This window comes from Tamandua tetradactyla, chromosome 2 (genome assembly GCF_023851605.1).
Source record: "Tamandua tetradactyla isolate mTamTet1 chromosome 2, mTamTet1.pri, whole genome shotgun sequence".
In the NCBI taxonomy this organism is placed as follows: Eukaryota; Metazoa; Chordata; class Mammalia; order Pilosa; family Myrmecophagidae; genus Tamandua; species Tamandua tetradactyla.
Genome location: NC_135328.1, coordinates 187,619,129 through 187,646,242, shown reverse-complemented (window position 1 = coordinate 187,646,242; position 27,114 = coordinate 187,619,129). Strand labels below are relative to the sequence as shown.

Sequence of the window (27,114 nt, the reverse complement as noted above, 5' to 3'; positions counted from 1 at the left end):
TCACAGCTCTTGGGCAGCTACATGCACCAGGACTAGAGAAAAGCAGGGCAGGACTGGATACATAATTTGTGGTGTCCAGTGCAAAATGAAAATGTGGAGGCCCTTCAAAAACTGTTCAGAATTTCAAGAGGGTGACAGCAGATTATTAAACCAAGCATGGGGGTCCATGAAGTAGAGTCTAGAGAACGTGAACAAGGGATGAAGCTACACGAAGGCCAGCCACAGGAGTCTTCTCCTGGCCGAGTGGCCTCCTGCTCAGAACAAAGAGAACCTATAAACATATAGTGAATAATTCTGAGGGCACAGCTGGGGTCACACTCAACATTTGCTAGAGAGACAACATGCTCCACTCGTTTGAAGCATTTGCAAGTCATCAGCCCACCTCAGCCAACCAGTATCCTCAAAGAGTTAAGGTCTTACCTTATTTGGAGGAGAAAGGGCATTTAAATCCCATCCCTCTGTTAGGAGAGCTCTAAAATGCTGGGAAAAGATGTCATGCTTGGAGATCATGTGGGGAAAAGGCCTTTGGAGTTGTTTCTTTAATTTACGGAGCTGACAACCCAGGCTAGGGGCCTTTGGCAAGTACAAAGGTGATGGCCCAGAAAAGACTCAAAGTATTAATAACGTGCTCAGTTGGCACTATCCTCCAGTTCTCTACCCCGGGCTTCATGTGGCTGGGAAGCCTGATGTCTCTGTTACAGCAGTGGGATCAAAACCAGCTTTCAGAGCAACATAAGCCGGTGGTAATTTTAGCACAGACGTAACTTTCTAGTTCCATTTTCCTACCCTTCATTTTTCAGTTGCCTTTAAAGAAGCCGCAGAGAGCTGAAAAACAAATCCAAGTTTAAAGAGACAAGTGCAAAAATGCAAACTGGGCAAGGGGACAGAGCTGCCAGATGGACAAAATGTGCCTGGAAAACAGCATCCTTTGCTTGGCAGGTGCCGGGGATTTATGGTTGAGTTTTGCAGACGTTTCATCACGTTATGAGCCAGCTCAGGAGACCCTCATAAAACTCTGCTTATATGAAAGAACAAACTAGCTGATAAAAGTCAGCTGCTGCCTATAAATGCACTGTGGGGATTACAATTGAGAAGTGGATTTATTAGTCTGGGATCTCTGTGCAAATTTAGAATGACTCTGCACGTTTGATTCGGGAAGGAGAGCCAGAGCACAGAGGGTTGTCTCCTCACTTACAAGATGGCCAATGGGCTAAGCTGACCACCCTCCATTACTTTCTCTACTAGAGACCAGACAGTAGATGTGTCCTGCAATTAAGTTGCTGGGAAATACTCTTGTATTCCTCCTTCTTGCCCTCCACAAAAAGAACTAGTCACTTTATCCATCCACTGCATTCCCTGCCCATCCTCTATGTTAGCACCTCTCACAGTGCATTTACTTCCCTGCCAAGCCTACTAAACTGTGTGCTTCTTTTATTTATCTTTGTATAGCTAGTAACTAGTTCTGTGCTGGGCACACAGGGAGGCCTCTGAATGCATATAGGTGTGGCAGACTATAAGGCCCCATATACATTTGTTATTATCAACCCACTCCAAATAGCATGGAAGAGGTTAGGGTGTGCAAAGCAGAGGTGCCTGTAAGGAACTGAGGAAGAGCTGAGCACTAGAAAGCAAGAAAGAGGGAAGGAGAGGAGCACTGAGGATATTAAGGCCAGTTTCCTCCCCAGAGAACAGCAATCTTTGTGGCTGCTCTACCCAGCCATTCTTCTCTGTGCTAACTGCTTCTATCTTTTTCTCAGGATTCAGGCTGTTCCTTGAAGACTGACCTTGCAACAGAAACAGGAGTACTTGCTAAGAATGCATATACCTAGGCTCCTCCCCACACAACTGGATTGGAATCTCTGAGGCTGCGGCCCCAATATGCTGTACCAGGTACCAGTCTTAAAAAAATAACTTTCCCTTTGCACTACCTAGAAACCAAGAAGGAGCCTTCCAGGAATGATGGGGAGGAGAGAGTGCCTGGAAAGGGTTCCCACACCCCTTGTCATTCCTTAAAAAGTACTGGCTTTCTTCTTCCAGCCCCTGGCATAAAGGGCAAAAGTATAAGACTCTGGCAGACAGCCCCAGGATTCACTCCAACCTCTTGGCTATGGGATCAGAAGGGAGAGTAACTGGCAAAGTTGCAGCTGCCCTGCAAAAGCCTTAGATATCTCATGTGCCACTGCCAAGCCCCAGATGGGGGTAGTTTTGTACTCATCTCTGTGTTTGGAGGAATGGTGTCCCATGCAGGGTAGAATATTCAAAAACCCAAACCCCTTTTACAACTGTGTTGGTGTGAGGGATGTGTTTGCCTCCTGCGGTAGGGGCAGTAGTAGTATAAAGAAAACACTATTTTGACCAGAACCAAGAAAACCCTGATGCAAATTCTGGCAATGTCAATGACAAGCTCTGGGCCCTTGGAAAAATCACTCTCTCTCTAAGCCTGAATTCTTCATCTACCTAATGGTGATAAGCTTACTTCTTTCATGGGGTATTGTTAAGGGTTAAAAAAGATATGTTGAGGAAAGTACCTGAAACTGTTGAACTGTATTCCAGTAGCCTTGATTCTTGAAGACAAGTACGTAACTATATAGCTGTGACATGTGATCGTGAAAACCTTGTGGCTGATGCTACCCTTTCTCCAGGATATGGACACTAATTAAAAAAAAAAAAGGACAAAAAATAAATAATGGAGGAGGGGAATAAGGGATAAAAAGTTGGATATATTGCAATACTAGTGGTCAATGAGAGGGAAGGATAAGGGGTATGGAATGTTTGGTTTTTTTCTTTTTTCTTTCTATTTCTTTTTTCTGGATTGATGCAAATGTTCTAAAAATGATCATGGTGATGAAACACAACTATGTGATGATATTGTGAGCCACTGATTATATACTTTGAATGGACTGTGGGTATGTGAAGATAACTCCATAAATATATATACATATATATATGGTAAAGACTATGGCACAGTGCTACACATTATGTAGGTGCCTAATAAATATTAAGTGAATTTCAATCCTTAAATTTTATAAATTTACCAAAAGCCTTTATACATCTCCCCTTGTGTGAACCTTATAACCCTGTAAAGGACTTATCAACATCCGCATTATACAGATGAGGAAACTGAGACTTAGGGAGGAAAAATGCCATGCTCAAGATCACAAAGCTACTTAAGAGGCTGAGCTGAGACTTTAACTCAGGTCTGGGTGACTTGCAATTCTGTAAGCTTTCCCGAGTGAACTGTGTTTTCAGTTTTTCTCATCAACACACTAGCCCTTTCCTCTCATTCCTGAACTGGCTCCTCCAAATGTGCACTCTCCCTACCTTCTCATAGGGAGAAGGAATTATAAACAATCCAGTGCTTGAGCAGGATAGCTGGCCTCTCTCATCCTGATTAAATCAGAGATAATAGTCACCACAAAGGCTGGACTTGCCCTGGGCAGGGAGGAGTCCTCTTTAGAGCCCTAGGCATGCAGCCCTGGTTTGGGGCAACCCTTACTTTGCCCAAGAGAACTTTAAGGTCAATTTTTAAATTTGATAGGGTTGTTACAGGAAAGAGAGAAACTTAAATTCTTCATTCTTCCAATAGACAGGAAAGGGAGCTCTGATCACCAAGAGACTATTTCCCCAACTAAGCAGAAAAGAGAAAATAACTCACATTTGCTTTCTCTCTCAACCCATAAACCAGTGACATGCTTAAACAAAGAAGGCTAGAATGATTTCCATTATGGCGATTCTCCCTGAATTAATCTATACATTTAAAAAGATTCCAGTAAAAATACCAATAGAATTTCTTTTTATTTGGAGCGATTAGCTAAATGGTGGGGGGGGGGGGGGGTAGGAGCACAATGAGCAGGGGTGGGAGCAAAGGGAGGGTTGTTAAAACCTAAAAGATATTAAAATTTTGGAAACAATTTAACTGCCCATCAGTAGGGGATTAAATTATACAACAGAAAACTATGCAACTGTTTCAAAATATATTAAAGAGGTTCTTAATGTGTTTATAAAGAATTATCTCCAAGATACAAGAGACTGTAAGGGGCAAAACTAGGTATATAATATTCTACTACTTGTATAGAAAATGAGGGAGAAATACATAAACATATTTTATTTACTAGTTGTATTAGTTATCTATCGCTGCAGAGCAAATTACCCCAAAACCTAGTGACTTAAAACAACAGACCTTTATTATCTCAGTTCCTGTGGGTCAGGAATTCAGACACAGCTTGGCTGGCTGCCTTTGACTTAAATCTCTTGTGAAGTTAGTCAAGCTGTCAGCTGAGGCTGTGGTCTCATCTGAAGGCTTAACTGGGGGCGGGGATGGGGAGAGGATCTGCTCCCAAGCTCACTCATGTGATTGCTGGTAGGCATCAGTCTCTCACCACGTGTCTCTTACAGGGTTGCCTTACAGTATGACTTCCCCCAGGGCAACTGACTCAAGAGACACCAAGAGGTAGTAGCATCTAAGATACAGGCTGCAATCTTTTACTTACCATCTATTTTTGGAAGTGACATCCTGTCACTCTTGCTGTAGTCTCTTCATTAGAACCATCTCATAAGTCCAGCACACATTGAAGGGGAGTGAATGAATAATAGAGGCAGAATCACTGGGGGCCATTTTACTCAAAGGTGCCTATCCCAGGAATACTTCTGCAAGGGTACACTAGGAACATTTATCAGTGGTGGCCTCCAGTGAAGGGAACTGGGTAACTGTGGGAGAAGATTTTTTCACTGAATACGTTTTCGTTTCCTTTGAATTTTGTACAGTATGAATGTATTACTTGTTCAGAAAATAAATCACACAATTTAAATTTTAAAAGAGCAATTAAGAGGATTTCATTTTAACAGCAGAAGCTGAGAGGAAACAAAATAAAAATAATTATACTTAAATGATACATAGGTACTATTAACATCTCTGTGAAGCTACTTCAGCGTCTCTGTGAAGTGTTCCTCTATTCTTCCACAGCAGTCTGTTTTTACCTCAAGTACTACAACACTCTTAACAGTGTATTCCTGAGTAAACATCTGCAACTCAAAGTCTGGCTTTGGATCATAAGCTTCATTACCGGGGAGCTTTTAGAAAACACAGAATCTAGGCCCCATCTCAGACCTACAGAATAAGAATCTAAATTTTAACAAGATACCAAGTGATTTAAATGCACACAAAGTTTGAGAGATATTGCTTTAAATCTTTCCCTGGTCAAACTGTAAACCTTTCTGGGGCACTCTTTCATCTCTGTGCCCAGAGCTCATCATAAGATCCGATACTCTGATGTCTTTTGAGTTAAATTTCATTTACAATAATTATGTTTTTGATAGATTAAAAAAAAATACTGAAAGAATGTACACCATATGTTAATAATGATTATTTGCAGGTGAACAATGGTACATTTTCACTTTCAGTGATATTCCATTTTTCACAATCAGAATGTATTACCTTTGTAGGAAGAAAAACATGAGGATTTGGAAAAAATACATTTAAAATGTAAGATAGAGTGCATTCACAAAATGGTATATGGTATATATATAATAGTATATAATTATGTTGTGCTATATTTACTGATATGAAGAGATAGCCACATATTAAGTAAAAAAAATTTATTTAAATAACAGTATTAATCAATGATACCATATTTGTTTAAAAAAGAAAGCTTGGAACTGATACTAAAAGGATACATATCAAAATATCTCTGCTTTGAGTTTGCTTTATACATTTCTACATTTTGGATTTTTCTACAATTTTCCTACAATTTTCAAAAAAGCATTATCATTTTTTGTTATAAGAAAAAAAAAACAAAGCCACTCTCATTTTGAAAAACAGATTCTTTATTAAGCCCCCTTACATCCAATGACCCAGGTTTTTACAACAATCCTGGGAAGTTGATAGGTCATCCATTTCACAGATGAAAGCACTGGCCTCAGAAATATAATCTCGAGTGCCCGACTGTGCTGGTATTCTCCCATCCACTTAGCTATTCCAAGCTCAAAAGAACATGGCAAGTCAGTTGCCAGCTCTGGGCAGAAAAAAAGTATTAGTTTAGGAGTTCTACTATCCTAGCTGAAAACCACAGGCTGAAAGGAAAGACATCTTTCTCAGTAATGTGACCCTGGTTACTTATTCTCAGTAACTGCAAAAGGCGAACACTTTTCAGACAAAGCATACAGGATAATTCATGTTGTGCCACCTCCCCCTGGTGGTAGGCTCTGGAAACTTAAATTTACCTATTGAGAAGGAGCTACAGCAACCGGTAAAAAAAATATTTGTTTTCCTTCGAACTTACCCTTATTTCTTAAATCATCAAATCCTCTTTGTCTGTCTTTAAGGAGTCACATGTTGCCACAAACAGACGAATGAAACCAGGACCTGATGCCATCCAGGCTCTGAGCTCTGGATGATGCTAAGGTTGATCCCAACTCTGCAGTCCCACTCTTTATCTGCTGGCCTTCCCTTCTCTACCACTACTTCTGCTGTTGCTTCTTCCCTGAGTCTCAGAAAAGGGCAAGGGGTGGTCCAGGTACTGACAGCCATTATTTGGCATGGAAAAGCCCCAACATTAGAAACATACAATATCAATCTTCCCAAGAGCCAGTTTTTCAATTTTAGGCATTGATATTTCAAATATATCAGGTTGCCATACTGACATTCCTTCAGGAATATCAGAGTGCAGCAATGTCAGTCTTCAACCGTGTTCTCCAAATAATACTCAGCTTTCTCACTCTTCCAGGAAGAAGGAAACATTCAGTAGTATATCTGTATTAGGAAGAGATAAAAATCCTGACTGTGGCATACCTCCTCAAAGGACATAAACCATTAGGATTATAAAAGATACTGACGTGCTGTGCAGGCATCTCCATAATACTTCAGAAGTGAGACACTGGGAAAAATGGAGAGGAGATCAAGGAATTAAAAAAAAAAAAAGCCCATACCTTGTACAAGGTCTTGTTGTTCATCTTCTGAAATTTGGTCCCAGGCCTTGGGCAAAGCTTGGATGTTTGCCAAGTCTCCCCAGTGGATTGAGGTGAAGAGGTATTTTCTCTTCAGATAACTTCCTAGAAGTTAAGGACTGCTCAAAAAGAGAATAAAATATGCTAAAGAAAAAAATTACCCTTCTGAGTATTCAGGGAGCTATAAAAGTGAAGATGCTACATTTTACTAGTTGGGCAAGTTTCACCTATGCTACAAATATTTTTTGACACTTCTTTGCTCACATGGTTCTGTGCTGCAGGGAAAGGGGAATGAAATATGTCCCTGAAATCCAGGTTCTCATTATAGTAAGGGAAAAAGGAAACTGAAAAGAAGAATCTAAGTAACATGAAAGATAAAGCCTAATGGAAGTTCAGAACATGAATACATCTAGTTTACGGGGTAGCAGAGAGTCCAGCTAGAAAAGCACAATCAAAGGAGTAGAAGCAGGGAGGCATGGATTCAAGAAAAGGTAAATTTTCCAGTTCGGCTGGCATGGAAGCTATGTGTAGAAAGAAATAGGAGGGATAGGTTGAGCCAGAACACAAAGAGCACTGAAGTGCTAGGGATCTAGCTAGGGAGTCTAAACTGTATCCTATTAGTAACAGAAGCTCCTGAGAATTTCTATACAAGTGATACAATCAGAACTATAATTTCTGAAGATATATGGATTGAAACCATTAATCAGGGAAAGGAAGATGGCTTAAAGGAAAAGAAGCCAGAGACAGAAATACCTGTCAAAAGGCTAGCTAGGATTACAAGTCCAAGTAAGTGGTAAGAAATTATGAAAGTGGCTGAGGAGATAGAGAAAGGAAAATACAAGCAGCACCAGGGAAAGAGAATCAAAGGATTTGATAGGTGTCTGTGTAAACATTCTTAAGACAGTGCTTGGCACAGAGTAAATGCCCAATAATGTTCGCTGCAGTCACTGCTCCTTCTGCCCATGCTGCTGCTGCCACTATTACTACTACTGCTGCTGCAATTAAAAAAGGAAAGAGAGAGAGAAAGGGGAAGATGATCCTTAAGTTTCTAGACTGGATGATTCTACAACTAAAGGAAAAAGGAGTTGAATCTGAGGGCTAGATTGAAGAATTCAAGTTTAAACTTGAGCTTACAGTTCCATGAGCAATGCAGTTGGAGGTATCTACAGGAAATTAAAAATCAAGACTACAAACAAGAATAAAGGTTGGGGTTTCTAAGTCATTCACATAAAAGTACGAACTGAAGCATGAAGGCATCAGGTAAGAATCAAGAGAGCAAAACCAGAACTCCAAGTGGTTCTTTCATAAAATTTAACTCTTCTCATTGAGATAGTATACCCACTATTCAGACAGCAATAACCTCCTAACTGATCCTCCTGCTTCCATCCTTGCCCACTACCACCTAAAAACTGTCCTCAAAATATAGCCAGGGTGGTACTGTTAAAAATATAGGTCTGCTTACCTATAAGCCTAAGGCTTCCCTAATACTGTGTCAAGCCTTAGGGATACTCAAATCAATAGGCCATGCCCTCGATCATGAGGCTTACTCTTGTGAAGCTTACGTAGGTAGCGGAGAAGCTTAGACTACCTATAGGCATGCCTAAGAGTTACTTCCGGAGGACATCTGTTGCTGCTCAGATGTAGTCTCAGTCTCTCTACGCCCAACTCTGCAAGTGAAATCATTGCCCTCCCCCCTACGTGGGACATGACATCCAGCGGTGAAAGTCTCCTTCGTGGGAGAGGACTCCCTGGCACCATGGGATCAACAATTCCATCCCCACCAAAGGGGGAAAAGAAGTATAATTAATAAAGTATCAGTGTCAGAGAGAGTTCAGATAGAGTCGAGAGGCTAATCTGGAGGTTGCTGTTACACAAGCTTCAGGTAGACCTTACTACCTGCCTACCCCCAACTAGGACCATTCCAGCCAATCCTAAAGAACACCCAGGGCAATATATATATAAGATTCCACAAGGGTTCCAGGCACTAGAGTAACTTTCTATTAGCCTACAACCTCTAGATGGGTCCCTGGTCCAGATAAGTCCTGAAACCTAGCCCAGCCTCTCCAGAACATCAGATAGTTCTATCTCCCTACCCATATTAGTGACAGACCCTTTCAACAGCAAAAATTTAGAACTGCCATAGCCCAAACAACCCCAAAGAAAGGTATGGAAAGATCAAAGGTGATGGTGGAATTATAAATAGAAGACAGGACTTAACAAATGAATAAGAATGGTGGATCATTAAATTGATATCTCTTTATTGTGAAATGTAACCCATGTCAAAGTCTGAAATATGTTCTACAACTAATTGTGGTGCTGTGCTTGGAAATTTATCGCTCTTTTTGTATATATGTTATTGTTCACAAAAAAAGAGTTGATTGTGATGATTAAAAAAAAGTACTTAAGCCCTCTAGCCTCCGATATTCTGGAGAAGCTAGAAGAAAAAATATGAGGATTGTATGGTAGCCTATGACAAACTCTGGGATCTATCCTGTAACCACTTTTTGAAGAGTGCTTTGAAAACTATTGCTTTTTTATTCTTTGTTTTGTATATATGTTATACTATACAGTAAAAAAGGTTAAAATATATATATATATATATATATATATATATATATATATAGGTCTGAGCATGTTTCTTCTCTACTCAAAACTTTAATGACTCTCCATCTCATTGAGTAAAAGCCAAAATCCTTTCAATGGCCTCTGAGGCCCTACATGGTCTAGCTCCTTGTCTCTCTGACCTGATCTCCTGTTGGGCTTCCCCTCATCACTCTTCTCTGGCCACACTGGACTCCTTGCTTTTTCTAAAAATACCAAGCATGTTCTCATCTCAAGGCCTTTGAACTTAATGTCCTCTTGACCAAGAACTCTTCCCCCAAATATCCACATGGTTCCCTCTCTCACCCATTCTAGGTCTTTGCTTAAAAACCACTTTCTCAGTGAAGCCTGCCCTGACTACCCTATTTAAAAACTACAACCCCACTCTCACCCCCCAGTTTCCCCTTTCTCTGTTCTATTTTTCTCCACTTTATCACCATCTATCACTTATCACCATCTGGCATATTACGTGCTTTACTTTTTTGTTCAGTGCCTATCTCCCAGCACCTAGAACAGTTCCTAGGAGGTAGAAGGCAAGAAATTATGTGAGGAATGACTATACAAAGGAATTCAAAGAGAATTGGAACCAAAGAGAATTGTTCTAAACTATAGAGTTTTCTAAACTTCTGAAAACTGAAATGAAAAAGACTTCTTAGAATAGCTTCGGATATATCTGAAATATATGCAAAGGATACGAATTTCGATAATGTCTCTCGATATCATGCAACCATTCCAACATGTCAGCCAGAGACGGGCTCACAACTGATGGCTGCAGGACAGCATCAATGCCAACCGTGTCCGCATATTGCTCATAGACCTGAAATACTCGCTCCACATGGCTGCTGACCACGTCACGCACCTTGAGGAGGGTAGCTCTGTGGGGCAAGAGTCCGATATTAGGTAGTATCATGAGAAAGGTTCAAAGCAAGCGTTCTCAACCACGGTACTATTGACATTTTGGACCATAACTGTGTTACAGTGGGTTATCCTGTGCAATATAAGCTATTTAGCAGCATCCCTGACTTCTGTCCACTAGATGTCAGAAGTAAACCACCCCCTTCCCCAATTGTGACAATAAAATTGTTTCCAGACATTGTCAAATGTCCTGATGGGAAAAATCATCCCCAATTGAGGCCAACTGATCAAAGGAGATTAATGACAGTGTCTTGGAAGTAGGGTTGGTTCAAGAATCAAGAAGTGACTAAGAGATGGTATTACATGGCTCTCAAAATTGTATGATAAGCCCAGGTACAAAGAAAAGAAAAAGGGACCTTTCTGGAGATGCCATCAAACTGTGTCACAAAGAAAACAAATGCTCACTCATGGTGTCAGGCCAGGCATATGAAAAAGGAATAAAGAAAACGATATGGAAGCAACAAAGCAGGTCTATTCACAGGGTGCCTAGCCTTATCCCTCATACCTGCTATGTGTGAGGGGATATATTCTGGCTTCCTGTTTTGAGAAAGACAGCATATTTTAGTGGTTAAGGCATTTAGTCCCTGGATGCCCACAAGCTACTATGGATTTTAGGAAAATTACTCATTCTCCCTCAAGTATAAGGGTCTGCTTGCTCACTGTAAACTCTAAACACCTAGAACAGAGACTGGCACATAAAACAATAAGCATTTATTCAATGAATGAATAAATGCAAAAAGTGCTTGTGATGATTAAATCCAATAATGCATATAAAGTGCTTATGGTGGTACTTAGCTTATGGTAAATTGTTATTCCACTGATGATGACTCCAAGGGATCCAGTCATTAAAACAAGGCTACAACTTTCCAATGGACAAGGCATTCCCTAGCCTAGAAGAGTGGCTTTCAAAAATATTTGGCTATGATTCACTAAGAAAAATACATTGAAAATAACAACCCAATAGTCATAGACAAATACATATATGTGTGTATGGATTTTGATATAAAATGTACTTATTTATGTAAGTCAAGGTCAAAAGTTGGAAGGCCACTGGTCTAGAGGAAACCTGATGCTTCTTGGGAGACAGGCTTTTACAGGGGGTTCTTTCCTAACTGTGATAAAATTCAGTCTTTCAAAGAGTACCACTCAGTAGTTCTTCATGTGGTCACAAAGTTGTGAAAACATCACCACCAATTCCAAAACATTTTCAATTATTTTCTATTCCCTTTTCCTTCCTGCCCTCTGGCAACCACTGATCTACTTCTATCCCTGTGTCTGCCTATACTGGCCATTTCATAGGGATGGAATCAAAACTATGCATGGCCTTTTATGTCTGGTATCTTTCACTCAGCACAATCCTTCAAAGTTCAACCAAGTTGTAGCATATTCAGTACTTGATTTCTCATTATGGCTGACTAATATTCCATTGTATGGGTATACCACATCTTATTTATCCATTCACCAGCTGAAAGGACATATGTTTCCACTTCTTGGCTATTATGGATAATGCTGATTCCCAGGAAGTTATTAAACAACTACTCCGATTAAGGGGCTGACCCACACAGAAACTGTGTCTATGACCTAGCAGGGGGTGCTTGGAGTGCTCTGCCCTCAATATCTCATTAAAGTCCCCTTGATACAGAAGCAAAGGAAATAAATTATCTAGAGACACATGCTCCTTGACATAGCTTACGTGTCCCTTCATGAACTGGCTTACCTGTCCAACCATCTCCTGCCACCTCCTTCTGTAAAGCCACACTATTTTCTATGTAACAACCCATGCCCACCTCTCACCCCTGTGAACACCTGCTCATCCTTCAATTCTTGGACATCACTTCCTCTCAGAAGCTTTCCTTCTCCTCTATGTTTCTACAATTGCCTGCACTTACCACTCTCTTAGAAGTACCATGATGTAATTTAATTACCTGATTGTCTATTTTTACTACTCAACTGTGAACTCCTAGAGAGCAGGAACTAAGTCTGGTTCACTGTTGTATTCCTAGTACCTTGTGCTTAGCAGCCTGTAGGTGCTCAAAAACGTATTTTGAAATATACCCACACATCTATAGACATTTGATTTTTGACAAGGGTGCCAAGTTCACTCTTGGGGAATAGGTAAAGAATTGTCTTTTCAACAAATTTTGCTGGGAAAACTGGATAACTACATGCAAAAGAATAAAACTGGACCCCTATATCACTCTATATACAAAATTAACTCCAAATAGATAAAAAACATCAATAGAAGATCTAAAACCCTTAGAAGAAAACATGGGGAAATGTCTATAGGACCTCATGTTAGGCAGTGGTTTCTTAGACTTTATACAAAAAGCACAAGCAACAACAAACATAAATAAATGGGTCCTCATCAAAATTAAAAACTTTTGTACATCAAAGGACTTTATGAAGAAAGTAAAAAGTCAACCTATAAAATGGAAGAAAATATTTAGAAACCATATATATGATAATGGTTTAATATCTAGAATATACAAAGAACTACAACTCAACAACAAAGAGACAAACAACATAATTTTAAAATGGGCAAAAGACTTAAACAGACATTTCTTCAAAGATATACAAATGGCCAAAAAGCATATAAGATGTTCAACATCATTAGCCACCAGGGAAATGCAAATCAAAACCACAATGAGATACCGCATCCCACCCACTAGAATGGCTAATATTTTAAAAGTCACTAGAATGGCTACTATTTAAAAAGTGGAAGATTACAAGTGTTGGAGGGGATGTGGAGACTCAGGCACTGTTGGTGGAAAAGTAAAATGATGCAGCCATGTGGAAGAGAGCCTGGCGGGTTCCTTAGAAAGTTAAGTATAGAACTACCAAATGACCAAGTGGCAATCCCACTTCTATTTAAGACTGAAAACAAGGACTCGAACGGGTATTTGCACACTAATGTTAACAGTGGTATTATTCACAAATGCCAAAAGATGGAAGTAACAAGATGAATGAATAACAAAATGTGGTATATATACAATATTGTGAAAAAGAAATGAAAATCTGATGTATGGCACAACATGGATGAACATTTAAGACATCATGTTAAGTGAAATAAGTCAGACACAAAAGAACAAATATTGTATGATCTCACAGATGTGAAATAATTAGAATAAGCAAATTCAAAGTCAAAAGCTAGATTATAAGTGACCAGGGGACAGGATGGGGGTAGGGAAGGGAATCAGCGCTTAATGTGCAGTTTCTGTCTGGGATAATGGAAAAGTTTTGGTCATGGATGGTAGTGACGGTAGCACAATACTGTGAACTCATTTAATAGTACTAAATTATGTACGTGAATGTGCTTAAAATGGGAAATTGTAGGTTGTATATATGTTACAAGAACAAAAATTTAAAACAACAATAATATGGGACCATATGATTCAAACAGTGAGCCTAATGTAAATCATGGACAATTTAACAACAGTACAATTGTAAAAATGTTCTTCCATCAATTGTAACAAATGTATCTCACTAATGCAAGGTGTAGAGTGGTACATGGAAACTGTATTTTATGTGTGATTCTTCTGTAGACCTACAACTTCTCTAATAAAAAAGACAGCATAAAACAAACAAAATAAGCCTTAGCTGTGACACCTACTAGGTTTACAGTATAGCTCCTCGTTGCTTTTCATCAAAAAAACTATCAATTAGTGCTGATAAGCTTCCTCCACTCCTTTGATACCAGCTTTTCTGTTCCGCTTTTGTGACCTCAACTAATTTCACCACTACCATATTAGCCTCTGACAAGGAAAATGTCTGAAAATGGCTTTTTGACAAAGGTCCAGCTAAGCAGGCAGAAAAAGAAGGATGAGAATTCTCTAATGTCATACTCTCATGTAAGGAGATAAACACTCTCTGACAGGTGCTGGCTACTGATCAAACACCCAGATTCAAAATATTTCTGTGAAAAATTCTGAGCCTCTTACATCCTCTCCCCGAGCTTGTCCAGGACAGTGTCACCAGCCTCCAGCTGCTTGCGTCTCAGCCGCTCCTTCAAGTCCGGGAAGGCCCGGAGCGACGGCACCTCGTTAAACCGCAGATTCTGAGCGGCTTGTAGTTGCTCTGCCAAGTTGCTGAGGGAAGCCAGGAGGGGCTGGCAGTCCCTCAGAGTACTTTGCCACAAGCTGTGCTGCGCCTCCACCACGGGAAAGCACTTCTTCAGGGCCTCCTGCACAGCAAGAGATGCCCGGTCCTGAGTCATCTTCTGCTGAATACAAAAGCAAAAAACAGAAACAAACAACAACAAGTGTTAAGGTCCCAAGTCAGAATGGGGAGAACGGGGTCAAGGGTGGGAATTATTTCGTCCTCCTGTGAGGTCAAGCTCTTGGCTTCCACCCTCCAACCAGGGGGTTCCTCACGCAGGTCTGTCTATCCCTTCAGACCTGAGCTCCCGGCGCGAAGCGTTGTCTTTCCTTCACAAAGGGCTCTGGGAAGAGTCCCTTTTGTTTGTCACCTCGAGCAGGGTTTCCCGACTATCTCTCAGAGGTAGGTCAATCTCCTGGCTCAGAATGCGGGTTCCCGGGGCAGAAACTCTGTATTCCCCTCAGACCGATGCTCCCGGATCCGGAATCTTATCTCCCCTCCTTGAAGCTGCCTACCCCTTTCCCTAAACCAGGGGGAAAAAACCTAAAATTAAGACAACCAAAGATACGGCAGCCGATGGGACAGCCACCGCGCGCTCGCGTCCTTCTGCACCCGCCCCAAAGCGACCTCCCCGAGAGCGCCTCACTAGACCACCTGGTCTTGCGAGCCGCGGACGAGCGTCGTCGGCCCGCAATGACTTCTGGGTGTTGTAGTCCCGGGCGCGGACTGGCCGCCGGATACTGGAGCTTCCTGGTGATTGGATGTTGTGGGACCTTTCTAAGACGGCGACTCCTCATTCGTTAACCTGGGGAAGTTGGATTTGAATTTGGTGGCGGCGATTGTAGGTCCGGTTCGCTTCAGAGCCAGTCCGTCTCAGCCGGAGCGAGCAGGTTTACCTCTGCCCTTGTTTGGGGACCCGCAGGTTCGTGCTTTGCTTCTTCTTTAAGCCCGGGCCCGGAAGGGAGGGAATCCCCTTTACTGACTCCCTTGGGACGCTATCCGGCCTCCCCCCCCCCCACCCCTCCGCCCCGTCGCGGCCCCCTTATTTCCCCTCTCTCTACTGCCCCACTAACCTCTTGTGACTCGGTCCCCCCTCCCCGTAGCCTCCACCCACCGAAACGTCATGGCTCCTGCGAGGAAGGGCAGCAGACGAACCACCAAGACCAACTCTTTGAGGAGCCGGAAGCTCGCCTCCTTTCTCAAGGATTTCGACCGCGAAGGTAAGGGGCACAGCCGGGTGGTCGCGGCTTCCCGGGCGATGGCTGGGCCCTGGTGGGTTGGGGAGCAGGGAGCAAGATTCCAGGCCCCTTTCACCCGCCGGGTGACCCGTATCCTGTTGATTCTGTCCTCTCGCAGTGCAAATGCGATCCAAGCAGATTCAGTCAGACAGGCAGAACCTCCTCAAAGAGATGGATAACTTGTACAACATCGAGATCTTGCGGCTCCCTAAGGCCCTGCGCGAGATGAATTGGCTGGACTACTTCGGTAAGAGCTGCTGGAATGGCCCTAGGCTTTGGCCTGGATCCCCTTGTGGTTACCGTGACAGGCTTTATAAAGGACTAGCTCGAACGTCATCCTCGTAGTGAAGTCTTCCCTGACAGCAGTTGAAAACTGCAGCCCTCCTGCCCAGCGCCTCTTTATTTTTCTCCATAGCACTTATTACCATCTAATCCATGAGTAGGCAGACTTTTTCCATTAAGAGCCAGATAGTAAATATTTTAGACTTTGTAGGCCAGAAGGTTCTCTGGCGACTACTCAATTTTGGTATTTTACCTCCAAAGCAGCTATAAGGAATGCACGTGACTGTGTTCCACAAAAAAATTTATGGATACTGAAATTTGAATGTCACATAACTTTCAAGTGTCATGAAATATTATTCTTCTTTTGACATTTTTTTCCAACCATTTTAAAATGTAGAAAGCATTCGCAGCTTGCAGTCCATACCAAAATAGACAGGAGCAGTTTGCTGACCCCTGATTTAGTCTAATATATATTTTCTGTATTTATTTTTGTTGGTTACATATCCTTTCACCCTACAACCAGGATTGTAAATCCATAAGGGCAGAGTAAGAATTTTGTCTGTTTCATCTGTAGCCAGAAGAGGAGCTGACAAGTACTAGGTGCTCAATACATATTTGTTAAATGATTAAATGAAAAACTTGGTTTGTTATTAGAGCCCAGGTAGAGGGATAACCCCTAGGCAGTGCTTCCTGCAGATTATGAAAACCGCCAGTTTAAAAATGGCCAAGTCAAATTGTGTAGTACAAGAACCTGAGACTTTTCCTGGCCAGAGGAAAATCTGTCTTTTCCCCACTGCCTTGTTAAAAGTCTAAGGAAATGCAGGAGGCTGCCCTTTGTGCTAAGTTATCCTTAATTTTTCCTCTATTCTTAATTACCCAGTAGGTAGCCTCCTTGGATAGAAATGCAGGTTCTGTGTATGCAGTAGACATGTAATGATCCTTTTAGCTTACTCTTTTAGTCATTTGCTCATTTCTACAAATACTCATTGAGCAGGTATCTGTCAAAATGCTAGGTGCTGAAAAGTGCATTGAGGAATAAAACACACTTGTCCCTGCCCTCAGGAACTGATGTTAGTGGAGTAGGGTCATTTAAAAGTTCACACACTTATTATATAATTAAAATTGAGTGGCAGTCAGTAAGCACATTTGTCATGTTTACTATGTCACACAGGCATTATACCATATGTTTTACGTATGTTTACTAGATTTATCCTCATAACAAACTTATTGATTATAAGCCTATTAATTATTAATATTATCTCTTTTAAGGCACAGAGAGATTAGTTACTTTGCTTAAGGGCTCATAAGCTAGTTAGTGGCAGAATATTTGAACCCAGACATTCTGATTCCGAAGTCTGAGTTCTTAACTGTTATATAGGAAGAATGCTATGAGAGTTTCTAGCAGGAGGGCCCATCCTAACTTATATTCTCTTTCTAAATCTTTGAAAGATCTCTTTGTTAAGCAAATATTTGCTGCACACTTAACATATTCCAGATTTTTGCCAGATACTATGAAAATATTATTTTTGTCCTCAAGGAATTCACAGCCCAAAGCAAAGTTAGATACTGAACAACTTCGAGTAGTTGTTGTGGAGGAAAAGGGTGAGCAACTAACTTAGCTCTTTGTAGCACCCTGCTTTATAGAAACATAAGCTAAAATTTAGGGAAAAGGTAGACCTGAGTTCAAATTTCAGTTCTTTCATATACCAGCTCTGTGATCCTGGTCAAGTTGCTTAGTCTCTTTAGCCTCAGTTTCCGTATCTGTAGAGTAGGGATTTGAGATTGAGTGAAGCATGGTAGGTGGATTGTTTGATACATAGGACAACTTTCTGAAGTGATGACATTTGACCTGAGTTTTAAGGATGAATTAGGAGTTTGCTGGGTTCAGAGAAGTACTGCAGGCAGAGGAAATAATAAGTATCAAGGCACTAAGTCATGAGCGACAGTGGCACATTTGGGAAATGAGAAGCTTAATGTGGTGGAACACAGAGTAGGTCATAATGAATAGGAGGAGAAGTCAAGGTTGGAGAAAGATTAGATTGTAAAGGTTCTTGAATTCTGGCCCAAGGGTTTAATCATGTCCAGTTTTAGAAATAACTGATAGTGTTAGGGAAGGTGAGTTATTGTTAAAATCTGATAGTAACTAAATAAAATGTTCTGTTTAAAGCCCTTGGAGGAAACAAGCAGGCCTTAGAAGAGGCAGCAACGGTAAGTAACCGCTCCTATTTTTTAATTGTTGGTTAGTTTTATCCTTAGTCTAGTCATAAAATCCAACCAATGGTTGCTTGTTGTGGAAGAGATCCATAGGGAACATTATCTGTTCATGTCAACTGAAAAATTGTAGTATCAGATGCTGAGTACATGAAGTCCGAATAGTTCTGAGTTCTGAGTTATAGAACAGATTTTATCATTCCTGCCGTAACTACTACTCTGATATTTGTATGTGCTCTGTGAGGAAAGGACTTGGAATCATGCCTGCTCTTGGCTATACCCATACATACAGGTAGTTACCACTGTGAGCAAATTTAATTAGAATGGCCACTGGAAGCCTTTTTGAAGAAGGCTTCTCATGATAATTGAGAGTCTCAAGACTTGCCAAGAGTGAGAAGTATGACACAGGACCAGGTATTGTAGAGGATCGTTAGGAACTTGTATTGAATATTGAAGCAATGTAAACAAGGATAACCACTTTGAAAAGCAATTTGGCATAATATCAAGGCTGAACCCTTGAATAATCTACAACCCTGTACTGCCCTATCCTTAAGTATATAGCCAAGAGAAAACGTGGATGTGTGCTCCAGAGACATATATAAGACAGTTCAAGGTAGCAGTATTTATAGTAGCAAAAAACTATCGATGGGAGAATGAATAAATCCCTTGTGATATAGTCACACAAACTGTTATATTGCACTGAAAAGAGATTAGCTACAACCACAAATGCAGTCAAAAACAAGCAAAGCAAACAAAATACTTTTTAAGCATGCAAACATTTGGAAAAAATATTAAGTGCATATATAATGTTTGTTGCATATACATACATACATACTCATATGCACATAACACACGTATTTATTTATTTTTATCTTTTAAAGAAAAGGTATTCTATTATTTACTCTCTGAAATAGTCCTGTAAGAACAATATGCACCAAGTTTATTTGAAAGGATTAGCTTCCTTTCAAATACAAGAACTATTTAAAGCAATACTGTAAACAAACTGGTCACATCACATATCTATAGTGCAGGTTTAAGAGCTGCAAATATATAGTTTTTAATCTTAAAGCTAGATATTTTCATTGAAACACAGTGTTTTTACATAGACAAGGTATTGCTAGAAAAGAATTTTTGTTCAGGCTTTATAGGAATGAATCAGTGATATGTTCCACTGAATTAGTGTCTTTATCTGCTTTGATGACAATGGCTGTAGGTAGAAGTGCTTCTGTTTAGCCACCAAAAAGAGACACTCTTGTTCCTTAGCTTTATTCTTCAGTCTTAAGGTTTATTTCTCATACTATATCTGAATCATAGCTAATATTTTCCAGTTTAATTCGAAGAATACTGTAACACATACAGACCAAATTGAGACAGCTTAGAATTCAGAGATCTTAATAATAGAGTACAGAAGAGAAATTATGTGTATGACAAAGGGATAAAAAAATTATTGGCAATCTTAAGCATACCAAACTAATTTTCCTACTCAAAAACTTCTTTTTTTTCTTTTGGCTTTGAAAGGAAAACACTAGTTTCGAGATGGGTTTGGTCTTAGACTTAGTGAGACAAAATAAAAGATATGTTGTTTCATAAGTCACAAAATGACAGTATACATTCCTCTTTTTTTTTTGGAAAAAAGCTCAGTAATCAATACTGGAGAAAATAATTTTCAGTAGTAACAGTATATATAAATAGAGAGGGGAAATGGACTTATTTTAGCATATTGTTATGACTTTCAAGAAACATAAACTTAAATTTACAGAAAATTGGAAGACCAAGTATAAGCAGTGTGGCATTTGCTTCAGTGTCTGGCACTATCATAATGAGTTCTAGCATAAAAGCAACAAGTTCATGGACCTCAAGTATGAGTTTTATAGTTTACAACTACTGTCCTTGTTTCTTTGAAAAATACCTTTACCAGTATTTGTGGTTTAGCTCCAAGAAGTCGTTTAATTTTGCTCTTTCCTTGAAGTACTGAGTTAATTTTAAAAGTTCTGTCTTTATCTCGATTTAGGTGAGCTTTCATAAAAGGTCTTATCTTTAGCTCATTCTATGGGATTCATTAGAACGTTTCTTCCTATGTCATCAAACGTAATGGTGTTTTTTTTTACTGTAAAATCCAAAAACTTAACACCAAGAGGTTTTATGTCGATTAATCCTCTCCTTGAGTATGTACTGTTGACATAGCAGCACTGTCCAACTTGAAGATAATCTTACAGTTTGCATTTTGCTTACTCCCAGTTCTTTCATTTTAGTTTCAATCCACTTCATATTTGTGGCAGGCCAAATAACAATGTCATAACCCTCATATTCAGGTGTTAGGAATTCTTGAAGATAGGGCCGCATTAATTCTAACCTAGTCTCTACACAAGACCTGTGGCCAAATAATGTATAATCAACAGCTAATACCAAAAGCTTTTTCCCTTCCCTGGAGAGGATTCAGAACTTCCACTTTGTATTCTTTAACTCTGCAAGAAATTTTCAGCAGGATTTCTTTCTTATTTTCTACTTCAACTACTTCATCTTCAATATCCAAGTCAATGACATGATCATCCTTGTCAGGTGGTGGACCTCAGACATCTTCCAAGCTCTCCTCACGAGTTCCCATCATCATGATTTCAGTATTTCGTTTCCGTTTGAGAGCTCCAAACGTAGTATCATTTTCTGCAGGTTTGCCTGTAACTTTGAGTCCAAGTAACTTTTGGTATTCTGGCAATACTCCTGTAAGGCTCCTGAGAAACTTTAAGATCTAGCACAGCATCTTCTTCTGAAAACATAGTCACTGACAATTCCTGTCCACCCCATTTTTTTAAAACTTTTCTTTTATTGTGAAATATAAAATATATACAAAACAGCTATAAATTCCCAAATGTGTTTTAACAAGTAGTTATAGAACAGATTTTAAAGATTGGTATGGGTTATATGATTTTTCGTTTTTTCTTCTAGCTGTTCCAAAACACTGGAGGCCAACAGAAATATAACTTGAATGACTCAGCAGTCATACTCATTTGTTAAATCCTGTCTTCTCTGTTATACTACTTGTATTAGTTAGGGTTCTCTAGAGAATCAACAGGGAACACTCGCAAATATAAAATTTGTAAAAGTTTCTCACGTGATCGCGGGAACACAGAGTCCAAAATCCACAGGGCAGGCTGTGAAGGTGACGATTCCAGTGGTGGGTCTGGACAAACTCCACAGGAGAGGCTCACCAGGCGAAGCAGGAAGAGAGCCTGTCTCTTCTGAATCCTCCTTAAAAGGCTTCCAGTGATTAGATTAAGCATCACTCATTGCAGAAAACACTCCCCTTTGGCTGATTAGAAATGGAATCAGCTGTGGATGCAGCTGACATGATCATGATTTAATTCTATGAAATGTCCTCATCGCAACAGACAGGCCAGCACTTGCCCAACCAGACAAACAGGTACCACCACTTGGCCAAGTTGACACATGAACCTGACCATGACACTACTCCTTCTCTTTATTTTATTTATTTTTTCATCACATAGTAGTATATTCATCACCATGATCATTTTTAGAACATTTGCATCATTCCAGAAAAAGAAATAAGAAGGAAAAAGAAAAAACTCAAACATACCATACCCCTAACCCCTGCCTCTCATTGACCACTAGTATTTCCATCTACTCAATAGATTTTAACTGTTGTTCCCCTATTTTTTTCTATACCCCTTATACTCCCTTTCATTGTTCACAAGTATTTCAATCTACTCAATTTATTTTAACATTTGTTCCCCCTGTTATTTGTTTATTTTTAATCCATATTTTTTATTCATCTGTCAATATCATAGATAAAAGGAACATCAGACAACAAGGTTTTCACAATCACATAGTCACATTGCGAAAGCTATGTCATTATACATTCAACTTCGAGAAACATGGCTACTGGAGCACAGCTCTACAGTTTCAGGCACTTCCCTGTAGCCTGTCTAATACACCTTAAACTAAAAAGGGGATATCTATAAAATGCGTAAGAATGACCTCCAGAATAACTTCTCAACTATGAAATCTCTCAGCCACTAACACTTTATTTTGTCTCATTTCTCTCTTCCCCCTTTCGGTTGAGAAGGTTTTCTCAATCCCTTGATGCTGAGTCCCAGCTCATTTCTATCCCATGTTGCCAGGGAGGTTTACACTCTTGGGAATCATGTCCCGTGTAGAGAAGGAGTGGGTGGTGAATTTGCTTGCCGTATTGGCTGAGAGAGAGAGAGAGATAGCAATACATCTTAGCAATAAAAGAGGTTCTCTGGGGGTGATTCTTGGGCTTAATTTTAAGTAGGCTTAATCTATCCTTTATGAGTATAAGTTTCATATGAACAAACCCCAAGATTGAGGGCTCAGCCTATTGATTTGGCTGTCTCCAATGCTTGTGAAAATATCAGGAATTCTCTAAATGGGAAAGTTGAATTTTCTGCCTCTCTTGCCATTCCCCCAAGAGGACTTTGCAAATACTTTTTTATGCAGTTTAAATCACGCTGGGATTTATTGGGGCATCGTTCTGGACAAACCTACAAAATCTCATGCCCTATTCAGTGTTCCATGTACTTATGGTGTTCAATTAAACTGTCCATATAAGTTATATTAGGAAATGCACTAGTCAAAATATAAATTTTGTACCAAGTAAACATTTTTTGTGTTAGTCTCACACATAAGTTAAAGTTTTAAAATGTGAATTACCATCTATTTTCAACACCCTGGAATATTGACATTCCTTTGTTCTTCCTCATTCAAAAACATTTTTTAATTTGTACATTTAGTCACTATCATTGTATACTCTAAGTATTCCTAGATTAAACCATCTTAGTCTTTATCATCTGTCTTTCCTTCTGCTTTCATTTGTGCCCCCAGTCCTGCTCCCTCTATCATTCTCACATTCAATTTCATTCACTGTACTAACATTATGTGCTACAATTAGGAATTATTATGCTATCCATTTCTGAATTTTTACAATCAGTTCTGTTGCACAATCTGTATCTCTTCAGCTCCAATTACCCAGTATCTACCATATTTGTATCTCCTGATGGCCTCTGTTCTTAACAAGTTCATTCATTAATGTTAGTTCAAATCAGTGAGACCATACAGTATTTGTCCTTTTGTTTCTGGCTAATCTTACTTAGCATAGTGTCCTCTAGGTCCATCCATGTTGTTACATGCTTCATGACTTTATTCTGTCTTACAACTGTGTAATATTCCATTGTGTGTATATACCACAGCTTATTTAGCCACTCTTTTGTTGATGGACATTTGGGCTGATTCCATCTCTTGGCAACTGTAAATAATGCTGGTGTAAACATTGGTGTGCAAATGTCCATTTGTGTCCTTGCCCTTATGTCCTCTAGATAACTAGCAATGGTATTGCCGGGTCATATGGCAATTCTATTCTTAGCTTCCTGCCAAACTGCTTTCCGCAGCAGTTGTACCGTTCTCACCATCAGTGGGTAAGTGTGCCTCTTTCTTCACATTCTCTCCAGCGCTTGTCATTTTCTGTTTTACTGATAATGGCCATTTTGGTGTGTTCTAGTCTGCTAGCTGCCAGAATGCAATATACCAGAAATGGACTGGCTTTTAAAAACAGGAATTTAATAAGTTGCGAGTTTACAGTTCTAAGGCCGAGAAAATGTCCCCATTAAAACAAGTCTATAGAAATGTCCAATCAAAGGTATCCATCCAGGGAAAGATACCTTGGTTCAAGAAGGCCGATGAAGTTCAGAGTTTCTCTCTAGTGAGAAGGCACATGGCAAACACAGTCACAGTTTCTCTCTTGACTGGAAGGGCACATGGTGAATGCAGTCAAGGTTCCTCTCTCATCTGGAAGGGCACATGGCAAACACGGCGTCATCTGCTAGCTTCTTCTGGCTTCCTGTTTCATGTAGCTCTCCGGGAGATGTTTTCCTTCTTCATTTCCAAAGCACTGCCTGATGGACTGTCTGCTTCGTGGTGCTGCAGCATTCTCTGCTCTCTCCGAATCTCCCATTCTCCAAAATGTTTCCTCTTTTATAGGACTCTAGAAACTTATCAAGACCCACCCAAATGGGTGGAGACATGTCATCACCTAATCCAGTTTAACAACCACTCTTGATTTAATCACATCTCCAGGGGGATGATTTGATTACAATTTCAAACATACAGTATTGAATAGGAATTATTCTGCCTTTACGAAATGGGATTTAGGTTAAAACATGGCTTATGTAATATGCCTTAAAGTCAGGTAGTGTGAGACCTCCGACTTCATTTTTCTTTCTCAGGATATTTTTAGCTATTCGGGACACCCAGCCTTTCCATATGAATTTGGTTATTGGTTTTTCTATTTCTGCAAAGAGAGTTTTGGGGATTTTAATTGGTATTGCATTGAATCTATAAGTCAATTTAGGTAGAATTGACATCTTAACTACATTTAGTCTCCCAATCCATGAATATGGTATGCCCTTCCATTTATTTAGGTCTTCTGTGATTTCTTTTAGCAATTCTTGTAGTTTTCTTTGTATAGGTCTTCTGTATCCTTAGTTAAATTTATTCCTAAATATTTTATTCTTTTGGTTGCAATTGTAAGTGGATTTTTTTTCTTGATTTCCCCCTCAGATTGCTCATTACTAGTGTATAGAAACTACAGATTTTTGAGTGTTGATCTTGTAACCTGCCACTTTGTTGTACTCATTTATTAGCTCTAGTAGTTTTGCTGTGGATTTTCTGGGGTTTTTTGACATGTAGTATCATATCATCTGCAAACAGTGAGAGATTTACTTGTTTCTTTTCAATTTTGATACCTTGTATTTCTTTTTCTTGTCTAATTGCTCTGGTTAGAACTTCCAACACAGTGTTGAATAACAATGGTGATAGTGGAAATCCTTGTCTTGTTCCTGATCTTAGGGGGAGTTTTCAGTTTTTCCCCAGTGAGGATGATGCTAGTTGTGGGTTTTTGTATGTTCCCTTTATTATGTTGGGGAAATTCCCTTCTATTATAATCCTTTGAAGTGTTTTCAACAAGAAAGGATGTTGAATTTTGTCAGATGCCTTTTCTGCATCAGTCGAGATTATCCTGTGGTTTTTCTACTTTGATTTGTTGATATGGTGTATTACATTAATTGATTTTCTTATGTTGAACCATCCTTGCATACCTGGGATGAATCCTAACTGATCATGGTGTATAATTCTTTTAATGTGCTGCTGGATTCTATTTGCAAGGATTTTGTTGAGGATTTTTGCATCTATATTCATTGGAGAGATTGGTCTGTAATTTTCCGTTCTTGTAGTATCTTTGTCTGGCTTTGGTATGAGGGTAATGTTGGCTTCATAGAATGATTTAGGTAGCCTTCCCTCCTCTTCAATTTTTTGAAGAGTTTGAGCAGGATTTGTACTAATTCTTTCTTGAATGTTTGGTAAAATTCACATGTGAAGCCATCTGCTCCTGGACTTTTCTTTTTTGGGAGCTTCTTAATGACTACTTCAATTTCTTTACTTGTGATTGGTTTGTTGATGTCATCTATTTTTTTTTTTTTGCAAGTCAGTGTTGGTTGTTCATGCCTTTCTAGGAAGTTCCATTTCATCTATATTTTCTAGTTTATTAGCATAAAGGTTTTCATAGTATCCTCTCATTAACTCCTTTATTTCTCCGGGGTCAGTGGTTATGTCTCCTCTTCCATTTCTGATTTTGTTTATTTGCATCCTCTAAGGGTCCATCGAGCTTACTGATTTTCTCATGGAACCAACGTCTGTTTTTTTTTTTATTTTCTCAGTTGTTTTCATGTTCTCAATTTCATTTATTTCTGCTCTAATCTTCGTTATTTTTTTCCTTTTGCTTGCTTTGGGGTTAATTTGCTGTTCTTTCTCTAGTTCTTCCAAGCGAACAGTTAATTCCTCAATTTTTGCTCTTTCTTCTTTTTTGATATAGGTATTTAGGGCAATAAAGTTCCCTCTTAACACTGCCTTTGCTGCATCCCATACATTTTGATATATTATGTTTTCATTTTCATTTGCTTTGAGATACTTCCTGATTTCTCTTGTAATTTCTTCGCTGGCCCACTGGTTGTTTAAGAGTGTGTTGTTACAGAGCCTTCATATACTTGTGGATTTTCTGGCCCTCTACCTATTATTGATTTCCAACTTCATTCCTTTATGATCTTAGAAAGTGTTTTGTATGATTCAATCTTTTTAAATTTATTGAAACTTGCTTTGTGGCCCAGCATATGGTCTATCCTTGAGAATGATCCATGAGCACTTGAGAAAAAGGTGTATCCTGCTGTTGTGGGGTGTTATGTTCTATAAATGTCTGTTAAGTCTAGTTTATTTATTGTATTATTCAAATTCTGTTTCTTTGTTAATCCTCTGTCTAGATGTTCTGTCCATTGATGAGAGTGGGGAACTGAAGTCTCCAACTATTATGGTAGATGTTTCTATTTCTCTTTTTAGTGTTTTCAGTGTCTGCCTCATGCATTTTGGAGCACTCTGGTTTGGTGCATAAGTATTTATGATTGTTATGTCTTCTTGTTGAATTGTTCCTTTTATTAATGCATAGTGTCCTTCTTTGTCTGTTTTAATTATTTTACATTTTAAGTCTAATTTTTTGGATATTAGTATAGCTACTCCTGCTCTTTCCTGATTGTTGTTTGCATGAAATATCTTTTCCCAACCTTTCACTTTCAACCTATGTTTATCCTTTGGTCTAAAATGCATCTCCTGTAGACGGTGTATAGGTGGGTCCTGTTTTCTAAACCATTCTGCCAGTCTATGCCTTTTGATTGGGGAGTTTAATCCATTAGCATTTAGTGTTATTACTGTAAGGGCAGTACTTTCTTCTACCATTTTGTTTTCTGGATTTTAC

General features: G+C 39.5%; 2 protein-coding genes and 1 pseudogene across 10 annotated transcripts in view; 1 reads left to right on the top strand and 2 right to left on the bottom strand.

The window, feature by feature from the left end:
* Nucleotides 1-5,799: 5,799 nt before the first annotated feature.
* AIRIM (AFG2 interacting ribosome maturation factor) lies at nt 5,800-16,065 on the bottom strand. Of its 7 annotated transcripts, XM_077150246.1 has the most exons (7): nt 15,450-15,575; nt 15,208-15,358; nt 14,853-15,076; nt 14,397-14,674; nt 10,239-10,418; nt 6,925-7,043; nt 5,800-6,748 (listed from the first exon to the last, which is right to left on the bottom strand). In XM_077150246.1, the coding sequence occupies exons 4-7, from the start codon at nt 14,669-14,671 to the stop codon at nt 6,711-6,713; spliced, it is 612 nt and encodes a 203-aa protein (XP_077006361.1). In that variant the 5' UTR covers nt 14,672-14,674; nt 14,853-15,076; nt 15,208-15,358; nt 15,450-15,575; the 3' UTR covers nt 5,800-6,710. The 7 variants fall into 7 exon arrangements, with proteins under 7 accessions (XP_077006361.1, XP_077006358.1, XP_077006363.1 ...); XM_077150243.1 differs by lacking the exon at nt 15,450-15,575 and adding an exon at nt 15,668-16,065 and having other exon boundaries at nt 14,853-15,358; XM_077150248.1 differs by having other exon boundaries at nt 6,925-7,047; nt 14,853-15,358; nt 15,450-15,577.
* The window catches only part of CDCA8 (cell division cycle associated 8), a 24,553-nt gene continuing 12,612 nt past the window's right edge, over nt 15,174-27,114 (top strand). The window contains exons 1-4 of one of the 3 annotated variants that reach the window (XM_077150241.1): nt 15,174-15,475; nt 15,657-15,773; nt 15,910-16,038; nt 18,241-18,281. In XM_077150241.1, coding sequence (XP_077006356.1) covers nt 15,677-15,773; nt 15,910-16,038; nt 18,241-18,281 — 267 coding nt within the window. In that variant the 5' untranslated portion in view covers nt 15,174-15,475; nt 15,657-15,676. Of the gene's footprint in view, nt 15,476-15,656; nt 15,774-15,909; nt 16,039-17,364; nt 17,676-18,240; nt 18,282-27,114 lie in introns of those variants that run through there. The other 2 variants (XM_077150238.1, XM_077150240.1) reach the window with 2 other exon arrangements.
* Nucleotides 20,196-23,438, bottom strand: LOC143654864 (ubiquitin-like domain-containing CTD phosphatase 1 pseudogene; annotated as a pseudogene).

What these genes read in the sequence shown, in the direction of transcription:
- AIRIM (XM_077150243.1), bottom strand. Translation starts at nt 14,671, where the DNA reads ATGACTCAGGACCGGGCATCTCTTGCTGTGCAGGAGGCCCTGAAGAAG. An exon ending in GAGAGACATTATCGAAATTC is followed by an intron (nt 7,044 to 10,238) that starts GTATCCTTTGCA and finishes ACTTCTAGGAAG; the next exon opens with TTATCTGAAGAGAAAATACC. An exon ending in ACAACAAGACCTTGTACAAG is followed by an intron (nt 6,749 to 6,924) that starts GTATGGGCTTTT and finishes TTCCTAATACAG; the next exon opens with ATATACTACTGAATGTTTCC.